The sequence below is a fragment of the Lepidochelys olivacea genome, assembly GCF_965140295.1.
Source record: "Lepidochelys olivacea isolate rLepOli2 genome assembly, chromosome: 1".
Classification (NCBI taxonomy): domain Eukaryota; kingdom Metazoa; phylum Chordata; order Testudines; family Cheloniidae; genus Lepidochelys; species Lepidochelys olivacea.
Genome location: NC_140411.1, coordinates 150,554,854 through 150,574,966, shown reverse-complemented (window position 1 = coordinate 150,574,966; position 20,113 = coordinate 150,554,854). Strand labels below are relative to the sequence as shown.

The window sequence follows — 20,113 nt, the reverse complement described above, 5'->3', positions numbered from 1 at the left end:
GTCCATTGAGTGTGTTCTCCTGTCCTCCCTGAACCACTGCACACTCTCAGGCAAGACCTACAGCAGGTGTACAGTCCTTCCTCAGCAATCTACCACGATCCAGAAATGTGGCTTAAAGCCACAAGAGAGTCCTTAAGTGAGTTCCTTTGTGTTTTATGTCAAAATATTTTCCATCTTATGAAGAGTTGTTTTTGTTTTTGTTTTTTTACCAAATCATTGCAGTTTCTCTAAAAGTACAGTTTTGTAACAGAGAATATCAGTAACAGAAAAAGTAACAATGATCACTTCAGTAAAAAGAAAATAATATCTCAGAAACGATGCTAATTAGCAGTTTTTAGTATAAATGGCACACATTCTATTTGGGGTTATTGTATAAAACAAAAGGCCTTAAGATGGCAGTGTTTCCCATTTTTTCTTTTAAATACAGATTTTAAAATTGCTTTTAACAAAGCAGGGGAAAATCACTATAACATTAGCTTCTGGGCATATACAGTAGATCTCTGAATCATGGAATTTTATTTCTATTATATAAAGAACATACAAAAGCAAAGGTTGTGTTTATAGATGTGTATCTTTAATTTATTCAAAAATAAATACAGCATATATTCATGGTTCTGTAAGTTCTCTACAATATTTAAAAAATTAATTTACATAAATAAACAACTTCTTAAGTACTACATGCATGAAAAGCCTGAAAGTTAGATGGTTGGTTTTTTTACAGTGTTCCCTAAAAGTAAGCACATTTGGTCTATATTGGACAACTGGCTAAGGGGGAAAGTGCCAACATATTCTTATGTGTGAATAATTACAAAAAACATCATTAAAAGAATGTTGTGGTTGCAAAGTCAAGCACTGAGTAGTTAGGATATACCACAATTAAGATCCCCCCTGCAACATTGCAGCCCTCTAGGTCTGAGCCCATCTTCATATGGGAAGTCTGTGGCAGAGTCTGAAATAGAACCCACCTTTTCTGGACCTCAGTTCAGTGCCTTAAATGCAAGAGAATTTCCTTTTGCTGCTTACAATTCTCCACCTCATTCTCTGTGCATCCCATACACTGAATGAGGCAGGTGTCTTTAGAACAGGCAATATGTGATCATGCAATTAAAGACTATATCATAATGTATACACACAAAGGGGCTGAATTAAGGTTGCAATCTCTCAGTTCCAGGGAAGGACATGCTACTGCACTTGCCTACCTCCTAAGGTAGGAGCATGTTCAATATTAAGGATTGTGAAGTGCACAAAATTATTCACAGCAGTCAGTGGAAGAGGTGAGAGTAGAATTCATGGTCTCCTCCTGGCTGTGGGTGCATACACCTTCCCATAGCCCCAGAGGGTTGCTCCATCTCTGCAGCATCTCCCTTGTCCAGGGCTTTAATTCTAGGCCTGCTATGCGGGAAGTTTTATTGGAGCTGAGAGCATACTTAATGTATGTGGTATCTGGAGCTTAGTGGAGATGGAATGTTCTGAGATTTTAGTATTAAGCTTTTAAAAAGCTCTAGCTAGCATGTGCAAATGGCCATTTTCACAAGTTTATAACTTGGCCATATCTGGGTGAATTTTCATGGGGACATCAAAAGTCACATTTCTGACCCCAGGGTGACCCCTTCCTAAATGTCAAGTTTCAGCTTCAAACTCTAGGTACATACACTAAATATTTTCAAATAAATGGGTGAAAAAAATTACCTATTATCCCCAAACTTCATTCTTGGAACTGGAATGAACATTTTTCTGAAATGTATACACTCATAATCAGCACGAAGCAGAGAACAAGCATGAAAAATTTCAGCCAGAACATGTAAAATTGGGCAAAATTATAAAGAACTGAAAACAGGGTATTAGAATGGAAAGTGTTAAGCAATGTTAATGAAAGGTGTTGCTAACAGGCTCCACCTATAATATGTATAATGCTGTTTTGTTTTGCTAATGGATCATCAATAAAAAGGCTGTGCAATTTAAAAACAATTAAAAATAAAACTCAGGGGGATACAGTTTCATTTAAATAGTGACTGGTTGGCAGAGAGATCACTTATTTTCATTAAACATTAGTGACCTACAACTGAGTTCTAAGATATCCTTCTTTGATCACTTCTCTTTCAACTTGGGGAAAACAGACTCTTTTAATTCTCAATTTTTGACTTCATGAGAGTTCAAGATTGTTCTTAAAATTAATGGTGATAGAAAAAGCATGACAAACTAATTTAAGTATGTGTAAGGAGCATAAATTAAATTACCTCTTTATTTTTCAAACTGTTTTCTCCATTGATGAGGTTGTTCATATTTAGGGATGTTATTAATCCTGTCATTCAGTATTTATTTTCAGTAGCCAGCTTTGTCCCAGAATGAATCCTTAAGTGGGTGAGATCAGGTCAGGCTAGTGTAAAGGGGCACTAGGTGAAGGAGAGGAAAGGGATTCTTTATATAGGCATGCAGATGGGCTAGTAGAAGGGTACAGAAGATGGCAGGCCTCCACACCTTGGAGTAGTGGAAAGGAATTGATGGGTTTCTTTGTAGTACGGATGGAAGTGGAAGGAAGCCAGCTGAGGTGGAGGTGAGGCATTAAGCATTAAGATACAACTTTTAATTACATTATCATATAGTGCTTTTATGTAAGACCTCTGCCTCTGTTAGTATATAGAATGGATGGTGCTCAGTGAGCAGCTTTTCAATGTTTTGTTTTATCTTCCTTCTTCAATGTGTGGTCGCATATCTTATTTACTATACACACCTCACAGAGTGATTAGAGTACAATACTAATTCCCTCAGATGCAATGTTGCTGCACAAAGAATGTTGTTGGGCTCAGCATTAGTGTGCTTAACTATCCATGGGAAAATTAATCATAGTTTCCGAAAAGGGGTTTTGGCTCCACTTCTGAGTCATAAGGAAAGACTTCTAACTCAGCTGTTGCCATTTAGGTTGGATATTAGGAAAAACTTTTTCACTAGGAGGGTGGTGAAGCACTGGAATGCGTTACCGAGGGAGGTGGTGGAATCTCCATCCTTAGAGGTTTTTAAGGTCAGGCTTGACAAAGCTCTGGCTGGGGTGTTTTTATTGGGGATTGGTCCTGCTTTGAGCAGGGGGTTGGACTAGATGACCTCCTGGGGTCCCTTCCAACCCTGATATTCTATGATTCTATGATTTAACATGACACATATGTCTTCAAATGGGAGGGGAATAGCTTTTAGTTATTCCCCATTCTGGAGGTGAGCTAGTTCAAACTTAATTTGTATAAAATTTCAAAATTAAATTATGTGATTTTATCAGTATAGAAAAATCTTAGACAAATTGATATGATAAGCAGTACATTAACCGTAACTACAAATATTGAGAGGAATAAGAAAGATATATCATATATTGTAAACATACAAAGTACAAGGCAGACGTGCATACAAAAATACAAGCCAGCAGGAAAGTACAAACTAGTTTGACTAAACAGTTAAAATCCACATATTTTTTCTTCTGCAGGTGACAGAAAAAAAACAAGAGTTAGAGAAATGTTTGAAATTGTCCCGGAAGCTACGAAAGGAAATGAATGCTCTGACAGAGTGGCTGGCAGTGACAGATGCAGAATTTACAAAGAGATCGGCGGTGGAGGGAATACCTACTAATTTGGATGCTGAAGTTGCCTGGGGCAAGGTAATAATATAGAGTACTGTACATTTACATATGCTTCACTTACCATTTAGCTTTCTTTAATATGCAAGAAAGAGTGACAGAAATCTGGAAACTTGATGAGTTGAAAATTGTGAAAAAACATTGTTACATAATTATGATAACATTGTGACTTTAAAAGGTTTTAAGCATCATATTATTGCACATATCAGTAATAGAATCATAGAATCATAGAATATCAGGGTTGGAAGGGACCCCAGAAGGTCATTTAGTCCAACCCCTTGCTCGAAGCAGGACCAATTCCCAGTTAAATCATCCCAGCCAGGGCTTTGTCAAGCCTGACCTTAAAAACCTCTAAGGAAGGAGATTCTACCACCTCCCTAGGTAACGCATTCCAGTGTTTCACCACCCTCTTAGTGAAAAAGTTTTTCCTAATATCCAATCTAAACCTCCCCCACTGCATCTTGAGACCATTACTCCTCGTTCTGTCATCTGCTACCATTGAGAACAGTCTAGAGCCATCCTCTTTGGAACTCCCTTTCAGGTAGTTGAAAGCAGCTATCAAATCCCCCCTCATTCTTCTCTTCTGCAGGCTAAACAATCCCAGCTCCCTCAGCCTCTCCTCATAACTCATGTGTTCTAGACCCCTAATCATTTTTGTTGCCCTTCGCTGGACTCTCTCCAATTTATCCACATCCTTCTTGTAGTGTGGGGCCCAAAACTGGACACAGTACTCCAGATGAGGCCTCACCAATGTCGAATAGAGGGGAACGATCACGTCCCTCGATCTGCTCGCTATGCCCCTACTTATACATCCCAAAATGCCATTGGCCTTCTTGGCAACAAGGGCACACTGCTGACTCATATCCAGCTTCTCGTCCACTGTAACCCCTAGGTCCTTTTTCGCAGAACTGCTGCCTAGCCATTCGGTCCCTAGTCTGTAGCGGTGCATTGGATTCTTCCGTCCTAAGTGCAGGACCCTGCACTTATCCTTATTGAACCTCATCAGATTTCTTTTGGCCCAATCCTCCAATTTGTCTCGGTCCTTCTGTATCCTATCCCTCCCCTCCAGCGTATCTACCACTCCTCCCAGTTTAGTATCATCCGCAAATTTGCTGAGAGTGCAATCCACACCATCCTCCAGATCATTTATGAAGATATTGAACAAAACCGGCCCCAGGACCGACCCTTGGGGCACTCCACTTGATACCGGCTGCCAACTAGACATGGAGCCATTGATCACTACCCGTTGAGCCCGACAATCTAGCCAGCTTTCTACCCACCTTATAGTGCATTCATCCAGCCCATACTTCCTTAACTTGCTGACAAGAATACTGTGGGAGACCGTGTCAAAAGCTTTGCTAAAGTCAAGAAACAATACATCCACTGCTTTCCCTTCATCCACAGAACCAGTAATCTCATCATAAAAGGCGATTAGATTAGTCAGGCATGACCTTCCCTTGGTGAATCCATGCTGGCTGTTCCTGATCACTTTCCTCTCATGTAAGTGCTTCAGGATTGATTCTTTGAGGACCTGCTCCATGATTTTTCCAGGGACTGAGGTGAGGCTGACTGGCCTGCAGTTCCCAGGATCCTCCTTCTTCCCTTTTTTAAAGATTGGCACTACATTAGCCTTTTTTCAGTCATCCGGGACTTCCCCGGTTCACCACGAGTTTTCAAAGATAATGGCCAATGGCTCTGCAATCACAGCTGCCAATTCCTTCAGCACTCTCGGATGCAACTCGTCCGGCCCCATGGACTTGTGCACGTCCAGCTTTTCTAAATAGTCCCTAACCACCTCTATCTCCACTGAGGGCTGGCCATCTCTTCCCCATTTTGTGATGCCCAGCGCAGCAGTCTGGGAGCTGACCTTGTTAGTGAAAACAGAGGCAAAAAAAGCATTGAGTACATTAGCTTTTTCCACATCCTCTGTCACTAGGTTGCCTCCCTCATTCAGTAAGGGGCCCACACTTTCCTTGGCTTTCTTCTTGTTGCCAACGTACCTGAAGAAACCCTTCTTGTTACTCTTGACATCTCTTGCTAGCTGCAGCTCCAGGTGCAATTTGGCCCTCCTGATATCATTCCTACATTCCCGAGAAATATTTTTATACTCTTGCCTGGTCATATGTCCAACCTTCCACTTCTTGTAAGCTTCTTTTTTATGTTTAAGATCCGCTAGGATTTCACCATTAAGCCAAGCTGGTCGCCTGCCATATTTACTATTCTTTCGACTCATCGGGATGGTTTGTCCCTGTAACCTCAACAGGGATTCCTTGATATACAGCCAGCTCTCCTGGACTCCTTTCCCCTTCAATGTAGTCAATTTAGTAAATAGGTTAGACCTGTCGAATAGCAATCATACTTTAGTGAGGTATGTTACTCTCACAGAAAAGAATTTGAGTTCAGGGTGATTAAAATCAATCTATACATGTAGATAATGCTATTATTTGGCATACATTATTTAATCTTAAATTTCCAGTTAAAAGCTTGGGGAGGGTGAGGGAAGCTATTTACCATCATTAATGAGTTTTGAAATCCACACCTATTTCAAAGCCCAATACTACTAGAAACATATATAGCATATATGTATAGTTTCTCGTGCATAGAGTCCCATTGACATTCCATTAACTGTGAAACTCATTGGAAGTATCTATGTGTTTGAGTCACTATTTTTTAGTTTCAGTCTCCTGACATGAGACAATTCCATTATTTTTAAAGTTAAGCTCTCAAAGCTTTTAAGCTGCACACTCAGTTAATACAACATTGCTCACTATAATTTGATATGGTCAAAGAAATTGCAGACTGCGTTTTCACTAGGCCAGCAGACACATAAAAAATCACGCATCATATGTGCCTGCTAAAATGTATCTGAGGGTGAAATAAATAACCTAAAATAGCAAAGCCTTTCTAAGATAAATCTAGTTTGAAAATAGCTCCCCAATCTTACTGATCAAGGCCAAACTGAATTACTTGAATTTCTAATGCAGTCTTTCCATTTTTTTGCTGATAACAGGACTGATAAAATATCAGCAGAATAAATATGGTTTTATATATGTTCATCCATCCCACATCACAACAACGTTTTGTTTTTTTGCTGTGGATGTTCTAGTTTCCCCTGCTTACTTGTGACTCTCAAGCCTTTTCCTCTTAAAGTAATTTTATCCCTGGCTCTAGGGCTATCCATGAAATAAAATAAACAAATAAAATAAATGGATCTACACTACAAAGGACACTAAAAAGCATGCTCAAAAACAAGAAAACATTGAAGTGGGGGGTGGTATAAAATACACACAACTCTTTTGGCAAAATTGCAATAAAATACCTGTATGCACAACCAACCAACCTATGTGTACTTTACACTGTTTGCTTGTTTACTTTTATACAATAACTATAAATACATTTTAGTCACACTACAGTTAAAATGTAATTTGAGAGTAATAATCCATATTATTAACCTACTGGTTCTAGGATATTGTACTAGGTACACGTCAGAAAAATTTTGTGTAATTACAGTGAAATGTATTGAATATGAAACTAGATTTTGTACAGGGACCCACACATGGTAAAATAACACCATCCACTTATAGCTGCTGTTAGCTTAAGAAAATGTTGCTTTATTGTTGGAACAACATACTCAAAAATGGTGATAAAACCCCTACCCACAAACAGGAAGTAAAAAGAGTGAAACAGGTATCCAGCCCATAATATTCTGAGTCACTCAATTAGCTCTTTAATAGCCACTTTACTAATCAAAGAATTAATTCCATCATATAGTTAAACTTCTGGTTATATGTATATTTGGCAATCAGATGTATCAAAAAGTATAACCATGATGTTCCTATCATTTAATTACTGTCACTATATCTAAATAAGAACATGCACAAAAGCAAATAAGAACATGCACACTCATCATCATTACAAGCATGCATATAAAATCTGACATAAAAGGAATCTTTTAAGGGTTTGGTTTAAATATACATTCAAAATTTTGACAAAGAAACTGCAAAACTCCATTTAGCTTCCCCTTTTCTGTAACTTTCACTTCATGCAGGTATCTCACCCCTTGAGTCTAGCTTTACATTTTCAGGTTTGGATACTACCCAAAACATAAAATGCAAATCAAAGCTGCAAAGCTGCTTATTTTTTTGTGCAAGTCATACAAAATAACTGAATTTTAATCATGTGAAACTCAGTGATCAGTATACTCAAACTATACATATCTTCTGATTATGCCCATATCCAAATCTTAAGCTAGTTATTCAACAACATGCAAGAAAGAAGGAGAACTCTGAAACTATATTGTTATATATAAATTGCAGATGCTTACAGGCCAACATTTTTCTATTTTTTTTCCCCGGATTAGTTTTGTTCAGTAGACCTGTGCCTAAAAAAAAAGTGAAAGATCTTACTGAACTTCACCTTGTAATGTAGATATATATGAACACCATTGTATATACTCCTTGAGAAGAATGCAGTGGATACGGGGTTTGGAGCAAGATTTGGTTTTGGTTGACTTTTTTTTTTTAAACCCTACTTAACCCTATGATGTGACCTAAGCCTTTTTCCTTAGTTTGAAACATTAATCTTCTAGTGACATACACGTTGCTGCCGCATTAATCAAGTTAATAGGAAAAGGATTTGCCTCTATTTGTAAATGCTTTTAAAGGTTCATACGTTTTTCTTGTCATCATCGTAGAATAATATAATTTTTAAATTTATCGTCTAGAATCACAGCAAGAGACATTTGAGAATGTGATTCTAATTATTAATAATATTATTTATTTGTTTATTTTACTTTGGAAGTTTACCCTGGTTTGTGAAACCCCCATTGCTGCTCAGTATTTTTCATGTTCACCTGCTTCTTTTTCCTGTGGTGAAGTCTACATATTACATCAGACTGCATGAAGTTTTGGTTAATCCTATCATCTTATCCTCCATAGCAAAGGACAAATGTCAGATTTTCAAGGGAAGAAGTATGTATTCATGCAGAACTAGCCTGCCAATCACCAGGTGCATTTTCCAGTGAAGAAAACAAAAACACTGTTTGCTAATGCTGAACTACACAGTACCTTTCTGCTGAAATGGAGATGTAGCTGCATTACCATCTGCATATTTCGCTGCGTGATCAGGGAAGCTAGTTTATTTTTATTTTACCAAATAATTCTGATGCATACACCCTTGAAGCATGTTAAATGGAAAGGTTTGTCCTTAATTCATTTTAATTTAACTATTGGATATGAACCTTAATGCTCTAAAACTTGCATAATTAGGGTTTGAGGTCTGCTGATTAGTGCAGTTACACAGTAGGAAGTTCTTGTTATGTCTTACTGTTGCTACAAACAGGTAGACCATTAAATTTTTTTCTCCCGAAGACAATCAAGAAAGGAAAGAAAAGTTCATTAAAATTTCATATAAGAGAAATGTGCTGAATGGTTGAACCAACTTGAACTGTAATTAAAGCTGAACCAAGCCCGTGTTACTGTTTCTGCTAATCTGCAGAAATATTATATAGTACTGCATATTCTCATGAGGAAGTGATGCTTTAGTGGTTACAGTAAAAAGCTGGTATCTAGAAAATCTTCGGTTCAAATCCAGCCTGAACTGATCACTTATTGTGTGACCTTCGGCAAGTCACTTCACCTTTTTTTGCTTCAATCAGCTCAGCTAAAAAACATTGGGTGAAAACAGCAGGCCTTTACTGAAGTGTATATATACAAACCAGGCTGGGTTTATAATCCCATTATCAGGAATGTTCTGGTTGGAGAATTTTTAGCATGTATGAAGCAATATTTACATAAATATAGGGACATATTCTCCATCCCATACACCATTTTTATACTTTTATCAACTCCTTTGATTTCAGTGAAGTCACATCTCTGCAAAGGTGCTATAGAGAGGAGAATCTGGTTCATTGAATGTATGCTTCAATAAGCAGTAATTTTATGATGTAATAAGTGTTAATTCTTCAAAGACATAGTTTCCAATAAAGGATTATTACTGTTTCATAACGCTGTGAAGAGATTATAAATCCTGCAAGGACTGCTGTAATTAAGCATTTTTAAATTATTTTTAAAGATGTAGGGAAATTCTCAGGCAATACTTGGTTGAACTGGAGTTGAATCTGTGTAGACAAAACCAATGACTGTTTCAAATCTGCTTTAAAAGAAGGTTGAAAAAAGATTTAAAACATATAAGCAACTTCTAATCTTTGGGAAGCCTGGAAATTAATGTTTTGCTTTAATACATGTGTATCTATTGTGACAAAATCAGACCAGTCAGTTCTGAAAAGGTGACTGAAGACAGATAAATCAGTCATAGAATGTTAAAGCCTTTTTTCCTATGAACTGAAAAGAGATTACCTTAGGTTAATTATAGACACCTGAGTCCAATTAAGGGCAGCGTATAACCTTTAAAAACCTCTTCCAAATGGGAGAGAGGAGAGAGAAAAGGTGAGAAACAAGCTGGAGAAGGTTTGTGTGCAGCAAAAGGAAAAGACATCTCCTAGGTAAAGAGCTGTTTCCCTCTGTAAGGGAAACCTGGTGTTTATTTGTGTTTGGGGAACGGGGCCTTGGTTCCCAGCATAGCTGAGCCCAGAATAAGTTGGAAAGGGTGACCAGCGATTGGTAGCCAGCATAAGAAGTGGCACTCCTCCAGTGGGAATTAGGAAATACATTTTTATTTGTGTGTATGTATTTAAAGAAACCTCCGAGGTCAGCCCTATGGCCTATCCTGTAAACAAAACAACAACACAGAATTAAGTCTTTAAACTTATTTTATTGATCTCAAAGACAGAAAATATTTGCCAAGGTGTGTAAGGCACTGTGATTATTTCTAATTTATACTCATTACTATTATGCATTCTAATTAATGCACTGGCAGTCCAGTAATGATGGCACTGGGATTTTATAATTAAGAATTGAACCTTTGGAGCAAGATTGATTTACTCCTGCACTATTCAGCACTATTCTTCTCTATTGCAGTCCATTCAGTTTCAGTACCAGAGGTTATAAAGCAGAGGGATTGCCCAACCAGAAGTAGGATATGAAATTAAGTAAAGACAAATTTAATCTGAAATTTAAGAAAAAAAATCCTAAAACTGATATTTGACTGTAAAAGAGTCTCCTTAGGAAATAGTGAAAACCTGCTTAAGTCACATAAAACTAGACACAATATTCTGTACACAACAGTCTTGCCCTCTTCCAGGGAAGGGACAAGCTAGATCTCTTCTATTTTGTACAATTCTATTATAAAAAGTAACAAGTATAACTTACAACAGGAAAAAGAAAGATTTTTTGTTAGAAATAATTTTGTAACTAAAAGGATTAAACAGTTAAAAAAAAAAGTTGTAACGAGAGATTGTGGAATTGCTATCATGGAAGACACTGAAGTCTCTGGGACTTACCTAGCTTTTAAAGACAGATTTGTCTGATAAAAGATTTGATTGCTGTGGTATTGTGTTTTCAGAATGGAAATGCCAGATGGCATTAGCAAGAAAACTTCCATACCAGATCCAACTGCTAGGGCATTAATATAATATTTTAGCTTAGAGTATAGTAGTGAGTATAAATTAAATAGAAAAACACTGAATCACAGTGGCTAATGTAGCTTGTAATATATTTTCTGTCAGTGAGACTAACAAAATAAAATGTGCTAAAAAAATTTGTGCCAAATGATTCATAGCCAAGGGCCAGAACACAGTCAAAATAATAGATGTGCTCTAAATAAATAAATTAATTTCCTGGACTGTTATAGTAAGAAGGATATCGTGTCAACGTCTGAGTCATACAGTGTTCCCACTTGCGAAAATTAAGCAACCTAACTTCCTTCTTTTATAGGGTTTCTGTGAGTTATTAAGATCACCTTGGGGATTTATTTATCCAGCGTGAAATCATACAGAATCTTTCATCCATCATGTCTTGCTTGTGAAACTTTTAAAGCAAATATAATAATGACTGATGCAATTAAAATATTATCCTCAATACTATTTTAGTCACGGTCTTAGTGCTCTTGCAAAATGAACAAACACAGCTTAATTTGATGTATACTAGTACTACTTCATCATTATAAAATATAATTGAAGAAGCCTAAACACCACATTTTCAAAGGAAGCCCTCACCATACGGTTTCGTGTTCAAGCTTTCCTTGCTCCTACTTAGCCTTTATTTATTTATTTATAAGAATGTCCACAAAATTGCTTTTTAAAGAAAATGTTAGAGAACATACAAAAGGATCAGAATGACGTTTGCTGAAGACCTGACACTATATATCTGCACATACACTTACACTCACAGACTATGTTAATGGAATGTTATTTATGTTGTAAAGTTAAACCCTCAAAAGTTAGAAAATGCCAGACTTACGATTGTCTGCAAAAGCTTAATTCTGCACTATTGTGCATCCAACATGTGGACTTAATGTAGCAGAGGTCCTTGTTATACCAATAAAATAAAATCCAGCAGGATCTTATTAAAGGGGAAAAGGCAAAATGCCACATTTATGGTGAATACAGAAAGAATCATAGTAAGCAGTTAGTTATAGCTATAACATTCCATTCAATTTCATATTTATTCACACATTCGTTCATACACACACACACACACAGGTTCTGCAAGGTTGTTATCATAGTTGCCAGCCTTAGAGTTGCTTGTGCCAAGCCACTGGCCAGGTGGCCTAGACATGAGGAGAGAGCAGGGTCTTGTCAGATACACATCTGATGCTCCTGGAAGTTGGTTTGCAGAATCAGACCCCAAAGTTCTCAATTTCTAGATTCCATATTTATAGGAATTTATTCCTATGCCAGTCTATGGGAGTTGCTTCATCATGCTGTTGCTGAATCAGTCAGCAGATGGCGCATTCCTGACGGCTCCATGTTGTTCTTCCGTTTTCCCATCCTTGAGGCTGTTGGGTGGATTCCAGTCTGCCCTCCGGGGTCATCTGGTTGTCTCCACTCTGCGCATTCTTCGGCCGATCATACTGAACTCCTAGGCTGGCACCTCCCTGATCATTCATGTATTATCTACAGCAAGCATCCATCCAGATACATCCTCTATCTCTATTTTAATCACAATTGTTAACAAAGCAAGATAAATACAACAAAAGGGTGTATTCTGTGTGCTGTTTCTGTTGTTACAAAGTATTGCTTTGAGTCTCTCTCTGTGTGAGTAGTTGTTGTTACAAAGTATTGCTTTGAGAACAGACTCTGTTTTAGGATGTACTAACACAATTAGCAGCTTGCAAGTTTCACACGGAGCAGAAGAGAAACAGTAAAAACAAGAGACCAAAAACCAAGAGACCTCTTAATTAGTAATACCCTGGAATTTAAACTATGGAGAATCAAACTCATTTGTGATTTTAATACAGAACTTCTTTAATATGATCCAACATAACATCCTGTTGAAAAAAATGTATATGATTATGTACATAATGTCTTTATCATAATACACAAGGTAACTGAATTAATGTTATCTGAGCAACTATAACTTGTTATTTCCTAACTTTGAGTGCTTGACTCTGCAATCTAAAAATGCATTCTTTTAACATAGTTTTGTGTGTAATTGTCATGGTGTTTCTTTAAGAAAAAGACTAACAAATACTCATGTGACAGTGTGAACCCATTCTTATGAATCATCAACAGAGTTTGAACCATGAGCCTTCATCACCACAGCACTGAATGATATTACTTAAGCTACAGGACTAAGCACATTAGCTGGCAGTAGGAGAAGATTGTTATTGCAGATGCTGGGCTGAGATGCGGGGTCTAGGGAGTGGTTGGGAGGAAGCCCCACATGGCCAGGCTGTCTTTATCTGCCTGAACAATTGGTATGTACTTAAATTATGGCACCACCAGTCATGGATTCAACCACTTTTTTTCTATATGTCTAAATTAATTTTGTGTTTAAGCATCCATAGCCAAATTGCACAGAGGGATGTAAATCCACTCAGAATTTGTCCCACATTTTGAAATATATTCTTCCATTCACTACTAAATGTTCAGAGAATGTAATAAATGAGTGTCAATTTGTTGACTGACAGTAGTCAGTGGCCAAAATTAGCAGATTTTGAAAGACGCTTGCTGAGTTTTAAGTAATATAAATATACCAAATGTTGCAAAGGGGTCATTACACGTGTATCTCAATCTCACTATATATATAAAATCTGTTAAAAGTACATCAATTTTTTTGCGCTAATGTAAAAAAATGCTAAAGTTGTCTGATTTATTACTGTGGAAAAATATACACAGAGTAACAGTGCATGGAGATGGGGGGAATTCTGAATTTCATATTTTAAAAAATGACTAGATAAATAAAATTATGTAGTAACTGAAGGAAGTAAATTTTCAGTGAAAGCCAAGTATATAAACATACTGAGGGTCCTGGCCTGTCCAGAATTTCTAATGAAATGTATAGGATGGAATTTTGGCCCCACTGAAATCAATGGGAGTTTTGCTGTTGATTTCAGTACAGTTGTGCAAGCTGTCTTATCTTACTCAGGGTCAGCATTTGGGAGCAGGTGTTGCTTAATTACCTTTGGTGGAATGAGCAGTCTGTTATTTCTTACAGTGGTTAACATATGAGATTGGTACTTTTTGTTATTGTCTGAGTTCCCAGAGCACAGGATGAACACTTGGTAACTGGAACAGCAGCTTTTTATATTTGAAGGGGAAAAATTGGTCGAGATCTCAGTATTTGAGAGAGAGAGAGAAAGAGAGATGACTCCAGCTCTGCTCAGCTTAGAAGCTCAACAGACTAGAGTTTGAGTCACAACTTGAAGGGCATATCTGACTTTGAACAGAAGTTTTAATTAGTGGAGATTTGACTTTATAGTGTAAAGATTATCTGCCTGCTTAAAAGTTAAATTGTGATTAGACAAAGCTTCTAGTTCCAGCTGGGATTGATGTTTATATATTATGGAGGTGATGGCCATCAAGATTGCCCTGAGTTTTTCATATATATAGAAAATTACAGTCATAAGTAATAATGAACATGTCTCAAAAGTTTCATTCAAAACGTGTTCAAACTCTGGATTGGCTGAACCATTCAGACAAAAAAGAAACTGACCTGAGCCTTCACACAAAGCTGAAGTCAAGGAGTATTCTTTGTTTAAAATAAGTTGTGTATGTGCCTCCCCCCCCCCCACCTCCAAAAGGCAGAAGAGATCAAATAGTGCTGGAAAAGATTGTCTTTGCATTTCTTCCAGACTAACTGGAAGCTGGCAAAATCTCAAACCTCTGTTTCAAGTCCGATAGAACTGAAATTTAGAAAAGATTGTTCATATTCCCTTAATAGTCTTTAAATTCTGTCACATAACTTTCTTCCTCAATGCTTACATAATTTGGTAGAACATTTAAAACTGCTTATCCTTATCTGAAATGTAATTGTAAAAACTTATTTTTGAGGGAAAAAATGGTATCAGATTATTAACTCAATGCAATGTATGCATCAAATAGCTGCTATGCAGTAAGTTAAAACCATCTGCTTAATGCACTTGGGGATGCTGTTGTACCAATGGGAGTAATTTTTCTCCTTACTTTCTATATTTGCCAAGCTTTGCTTTTACTGAAAACACATTAATATGAGCTTAATAATGTGGTGCAGATTGGCTGTAAATTTGGTTCTATGTCAATAAGGACATTGACTGGCCTTTTGGATGCAGGCAGTTTTGGTTGACAGGTTTGTGCCTCTCCCTCTCTTGATGGCCTGAGGCTCTGCTCCTTTGTGTATTTAGGTATTCATGAAAATTCCCCAGTTCCTGCTCTCTTATTGTTGACTGCTCATTATTGCTGCTGTCTCCTCCACTCCCTTTATTTTGTATGTCATTCCGAGCATTTTTTAACCATCTCACCATTTGGAGTTTTGCCATTTTGAGTTAGGTCTTTGTTCCCTAAACAAATAAAAGGTGCAGGCCTGCATTGTTTGAGCAGCAGCAACCAGCTTTGGGTCAGAAAGGAATTTGCCCTAATAACTGGTTAGCTGGGACAGTAAATTGAGCCATCTCCTGAGAATTCAGCAAATCCTAGGTGTGGCTACTGTTAGTGCTGTATTTCTGTTTGTCACTTCATACTAGTTTACATAGGGCTTATATTTGGGGGTTTTCCCTTGCTGACCTTCTTGCATCTTTATTGCAAATTTTAGTCAGAATAAAAGATTGGGAAATCTTGCATGTCATTTTAAATCTAAGCACATAACAGGAATGAGAGGGCCAATGACCTGTTGGGAGGCTGGGCTGTACCCCTATGTGCATATTTAGGACATCCCAGGTTTGATCTTCATTCTTACTGTGAAAAATGGGCCATTTGGGGAATTTTAGTCTGCAGATAGGACTAAGAGGCCAGGGTTACAGCTGAAAAAGACTGCATTGGATGCTGGGGGTGGGAAGGTTCCCACAGTATTTAAAACTAATAATATTGCTATTCCTTTAGGGTTGTGATACTGTCATGACAAAATACTGAAATTTTCAGTTTAGTTATCCTATAATGTTGATTTGCATGGTGTTTTAATAGATAATGTTTTCTTATTTAAAAAATAGCTTTTAGGCTTTTGTCTTAAATAATAAAACTTCTGAACATCATAAAAGTTGAACATCTTCCATGATACATTAGAACTATGTACTGTAATGGCAAGTAATACACACTCTTTGAAATTAAGGTATTGGTCAAAAGCTACTCTGAGGATATGAGACTTCTTAAAATGTCTTTAGAGCTGGAAGAGTATTTAATTTTCGACTATTCTGCAGAGTAATAGCATAATAGCGAAACTGTGAAGTTGTTGGGTTTTTTTCCCTATTAGTATCCTGTTTTAACATTTTGCGTTGTAAGATCATAATGTGGAGACAAATATAATTTTTGATTTCTTGAGGTGTTCTATTTCCAGGCGGCTGCTCATATTTACTAAGTAATCATCCTGGGTACACTTTCCACAGGCAACACAGAAGGAGATTGAAAAACGCCAGCTCCATCTAAAGAGCATCAGTGATCTAGGAGAGGGTTTGAGGACGGTGCTTAAGGAAAAAGAAGGTCTAGTGGATGATAAGCTCAGCCTCCTGAAAAGTAACTGGATAGCAGTAACTTCACGAGCTGAGGAGTGGTTCAACCTATTATTGGTAAGAAAAGAAGTATTTGTGCTTCTAGTTCACCAAACCATACTAAACCTAAGTATATGATAGTTGTGGATGCCAATCTTATGGGCTCAACCCCATTACATTGCACTTTTAGGTCCCGTTAGAAGACATGTATAGATGTGTGCATTGTCTCCAGATTCTCTGTCGATATGTCCACTGAACTCAGTGGTGTTTGTGGGTTGTAAACAAAGACTTTTGATGGTTGTATGTGTGCAGAGTAACAAATATATAGACACCCACTGCTGGCATCTCTTCTTTTCTGCCTCACCAAGGGTCTGGGCTGTGCCCTGCTGTTGAGTCAGCGAGGCAAACAGGCAGTATTGGGAAGAGGAAGTATCTTAGGGAACTGGTCAACTCTTGTTGTAGCTCTCTGCACTATGCCAGATTCGGGAGTAGGTTAAAAATCTTAAATTCAGCTGGGAAATGTCATTTGCTCACACAGATAATAGGGATGGGTGTGTGTGAGAGAGAGAGATGCCGGGTTTTAGAAGCTGTATTTGTATGACTTTAGGGATTGATAAAAAAATGAGACAATGATCCAAATTTTCCAAAAGAAAGCATTTTAAAATTCTTCCTTAGTCAAAATGAGGAATTTTAAATAGCCATTCAGTTTGCTTTCGAAGAGGCTGGGGACTAAATTCACTCATGTAGGTGCAATAACCAGAGATTTTAGTCCAAGTCAAATTGAAAAACCCACTTTTACCCTAAATATGTCACTAGTGTGCTACTGTGATACATAGAAATATTTAAATACTGCCAATAGATATAAACACACATACATATATTTGAGAGAGAGAGAGCTACTGGAAAAAAGTAATTAATTTCAGCTTTATAATGTATGTAATGTTTGCCACAGTTTGCATAATCATGGCTTTCTTTAATTTCAGGTCTGATTTTTTTTTAATATATGCTACTTACTGTTTTCCACACACAGGAATATCAAAAGCAAATGGAGATGTTTGATCAGAATGTAGCTAACATCACAACCTGGATGTATCGTGCTGAAATATTATTGGATGAATCTGAAAAACAAAAATCTCCGCAAAAAGAGGAAGTTCTTAAGGTAACACATGCAGTTTTCTGGAAAGTATTTATTATATTATTCTAAAAAAACTACATACATTGAGCTTTTTACCCTAGAGGTTTTACAGCGCAACATGAAAGATAGTTGAAACATTATTTTTCTCTTGACAAAACTATCCTCCAACAGCTTATAAATTGCTTAATAATATCATAATGAATAGCAAAAGTAAGCCCTGCAGTTGAAAAAATGAAATATGTTATTTTAAGGCTTGGGAACTTCATAGTGAGCAGAACACTTAGTCTTAAGCCTATCTCTGCTGAAAACTATTACCTCAAATGCATCTGTTTAAAAAAGAAAATTTGTTATCTCTGTGCTTCTTTTCCTCTCTGTTCCTTCTTTTGTGAATCATTGTGTGCTTGCTATTCATATCATATTAATATTTTAGCTTACCAAACACTGATTGCACTGGAACATACAACTGAGAAGAATCCTAGCTGAAGTGGCTTATTTATAGAAGGGATATTTTGTAGCAGATACAATGCATGTACAGGTCCCCATTGCAAACAACAAATCTGCCCTCAGATCCAGGGCAGGATTTAGCACTATGATATCATCAGATCCAATTTATTAAAAATTGACATGCACTGTAAAGCATATGAGGCTCAGAGTTTTCATCCAGTCTAAGACTTTTTTTTTCATACTTGAGGCTGTATTCTGCCTTGAGTTATGCTCTGTATTGATTGTTGTCCCCTGAATGAATTTGTGTGACATTTAGTCACCTGGACTTGACCGTGCTTTGACAACATAGTCAGTACATGCTAATTGAGGAACAGTTTGCAAAATCTAAATGGACTGTCTTGCTGACACTAGCATGCTACAATTTGCTAAAGGGAAACTTCACAAATTTCAAGGCAGCCGTAATTTTCAAACCAACATTTATTCAGAGAATAAATCAATGCCTCATAACATTGATCTTAGCAGGGCAGTCTTTTTAATAGGATGAGCAATTTTGCCAATGTAAGGTATAAAGTACAATTATCCTTTCCATCAATAGAGGCATAACCTCCTATTACACAAAGTCATTTCTTATAGACAATGCAATGCAAATCCTAAAGCCCAATTATGTTTCAAATCGCCAGTGTTTTAGCCTACACTTACATACTTTTGCCTGTTTTGGGCAATACCTTCAAGATTCCAATAGCAGAAGCAGGTGATTTTGCTCATCTTCTCCTTTCTGGGCATTTAACATAGCATTTTTCTCATCATGAGCAATAGTGCTGGAGCACTACAGCATGAATAGAACTATTTTACAGCATGAGAATTAGCAATGCTACATGGTGGTGTAGACTGCCCCGTTGTTATTGAATACCTCCCTGTAGTCAAGAACATATATGGTCAAAAATAATTAATCTATGTACCCATGGTTCAAAATCATAAATCGGAGTTTACCAAAACTAACAGCCTGTCTAGAGAAAAGCTGGAAATATGTTCTCCATCATCTTCCAATAAGTGCTACTGTAGCTCATTAATAAAGTGGATACATACATCCTCTCTAAACCTGAGGGCTACACTATCAGGATAGATTAGCTATCCGGAGCTCCCCAATTATATATGAATGCTCACACAGTTATCTAAATTTGCTTTTTGGTTTTGCTTCCTATTATTTGCACACTGTCTCTCTCACTCTATCTTTGCATTTATTACTAACTTCAAGCCCTGTCTCTTGCTCATGGACTGTAGCGCTTAAAGGCTGAGCTGAATGATATGCATCCAAAGGTGGACTCTGTGCGTGACCAGGCAGTAGACTTGATGACAAACCGTGGAGATCACTGCAGGAAAGTAATAGAGCCTAAAGTGTCAGAGCTCAACCAGCGATTTTCAGCCATATCACAAAGAATTAAGAGTGGAAAGGTAGGAGGAACTGCTCCCATGTGGAGACGCATGCTAAGTGGTGCTTTACGAAAGGTGCATGGTCCTACATAGGGGGAACCACATTCCCCCCCCAAACACATTTTTCAAAGGAACAATAAAAAGATACATAATTAAAATGTAAATATTAAGAATGTGGGAAGGAAAAGTGAGTTGGGGTGTGTGTTTGTTTGGTGTGGGGATGGGGGTGGAGGAGGAGTTTCTCATGTTTATTCTGTTACCATTTCATGGATAAGTATTTTCATGAGCTTGTAACTCATATTTTAAAATGTATTAAAGAATTAAACAAAGCATACAAGGTATCTACTGAGGAACAAAGTTTATTAAACACAGAGAGACATCTTCTGCCTTTTTAAATTATAAGGAGTGAAAACTTGGCCTCACTTCAGTGGGGCTAGAATTTCACCCTGGAGTGCAAATTAGTAGTT

The 20,113-nt window shown here is 37.3% G+C and overlaps 1 protein-coding gene across 3 annotated transcripts in view; it reads left to right on the top strand.

Annotated features, from left to right (window-relative positions):
- Positions 1-20,113, top strand: part of DMD (dystrophin) — a gene marked incomplete at both ends in the record, with an annotated part of 1,846,964 nt that overhangs the window by 732,422 nt on the left and 1,094,429 nt on the right. For all 3 annotated transcript variants that reach the window (XM_084636024.1, XM_084636023.1, XM_084636025.1), the window contains 4 exons: positions 3,470-3,640; positions 16,535-16,714; positions 17,667-17,795; positions 19,497-19,667. In XM_084636024.1, coding sequence (XP_084492150.1) covers positions 3,470-3,640; positions 16,535-16,714; positions 17,667-17,795; positions 19,497-19,667 — 651 coding nt within the window. The remainder of the gene's footprint in view (positions 1-3,469; positions 3,641-16,534; positions 16,715-17,666; positions 17,796-19,496; positions 19,668-20,113) is intronic.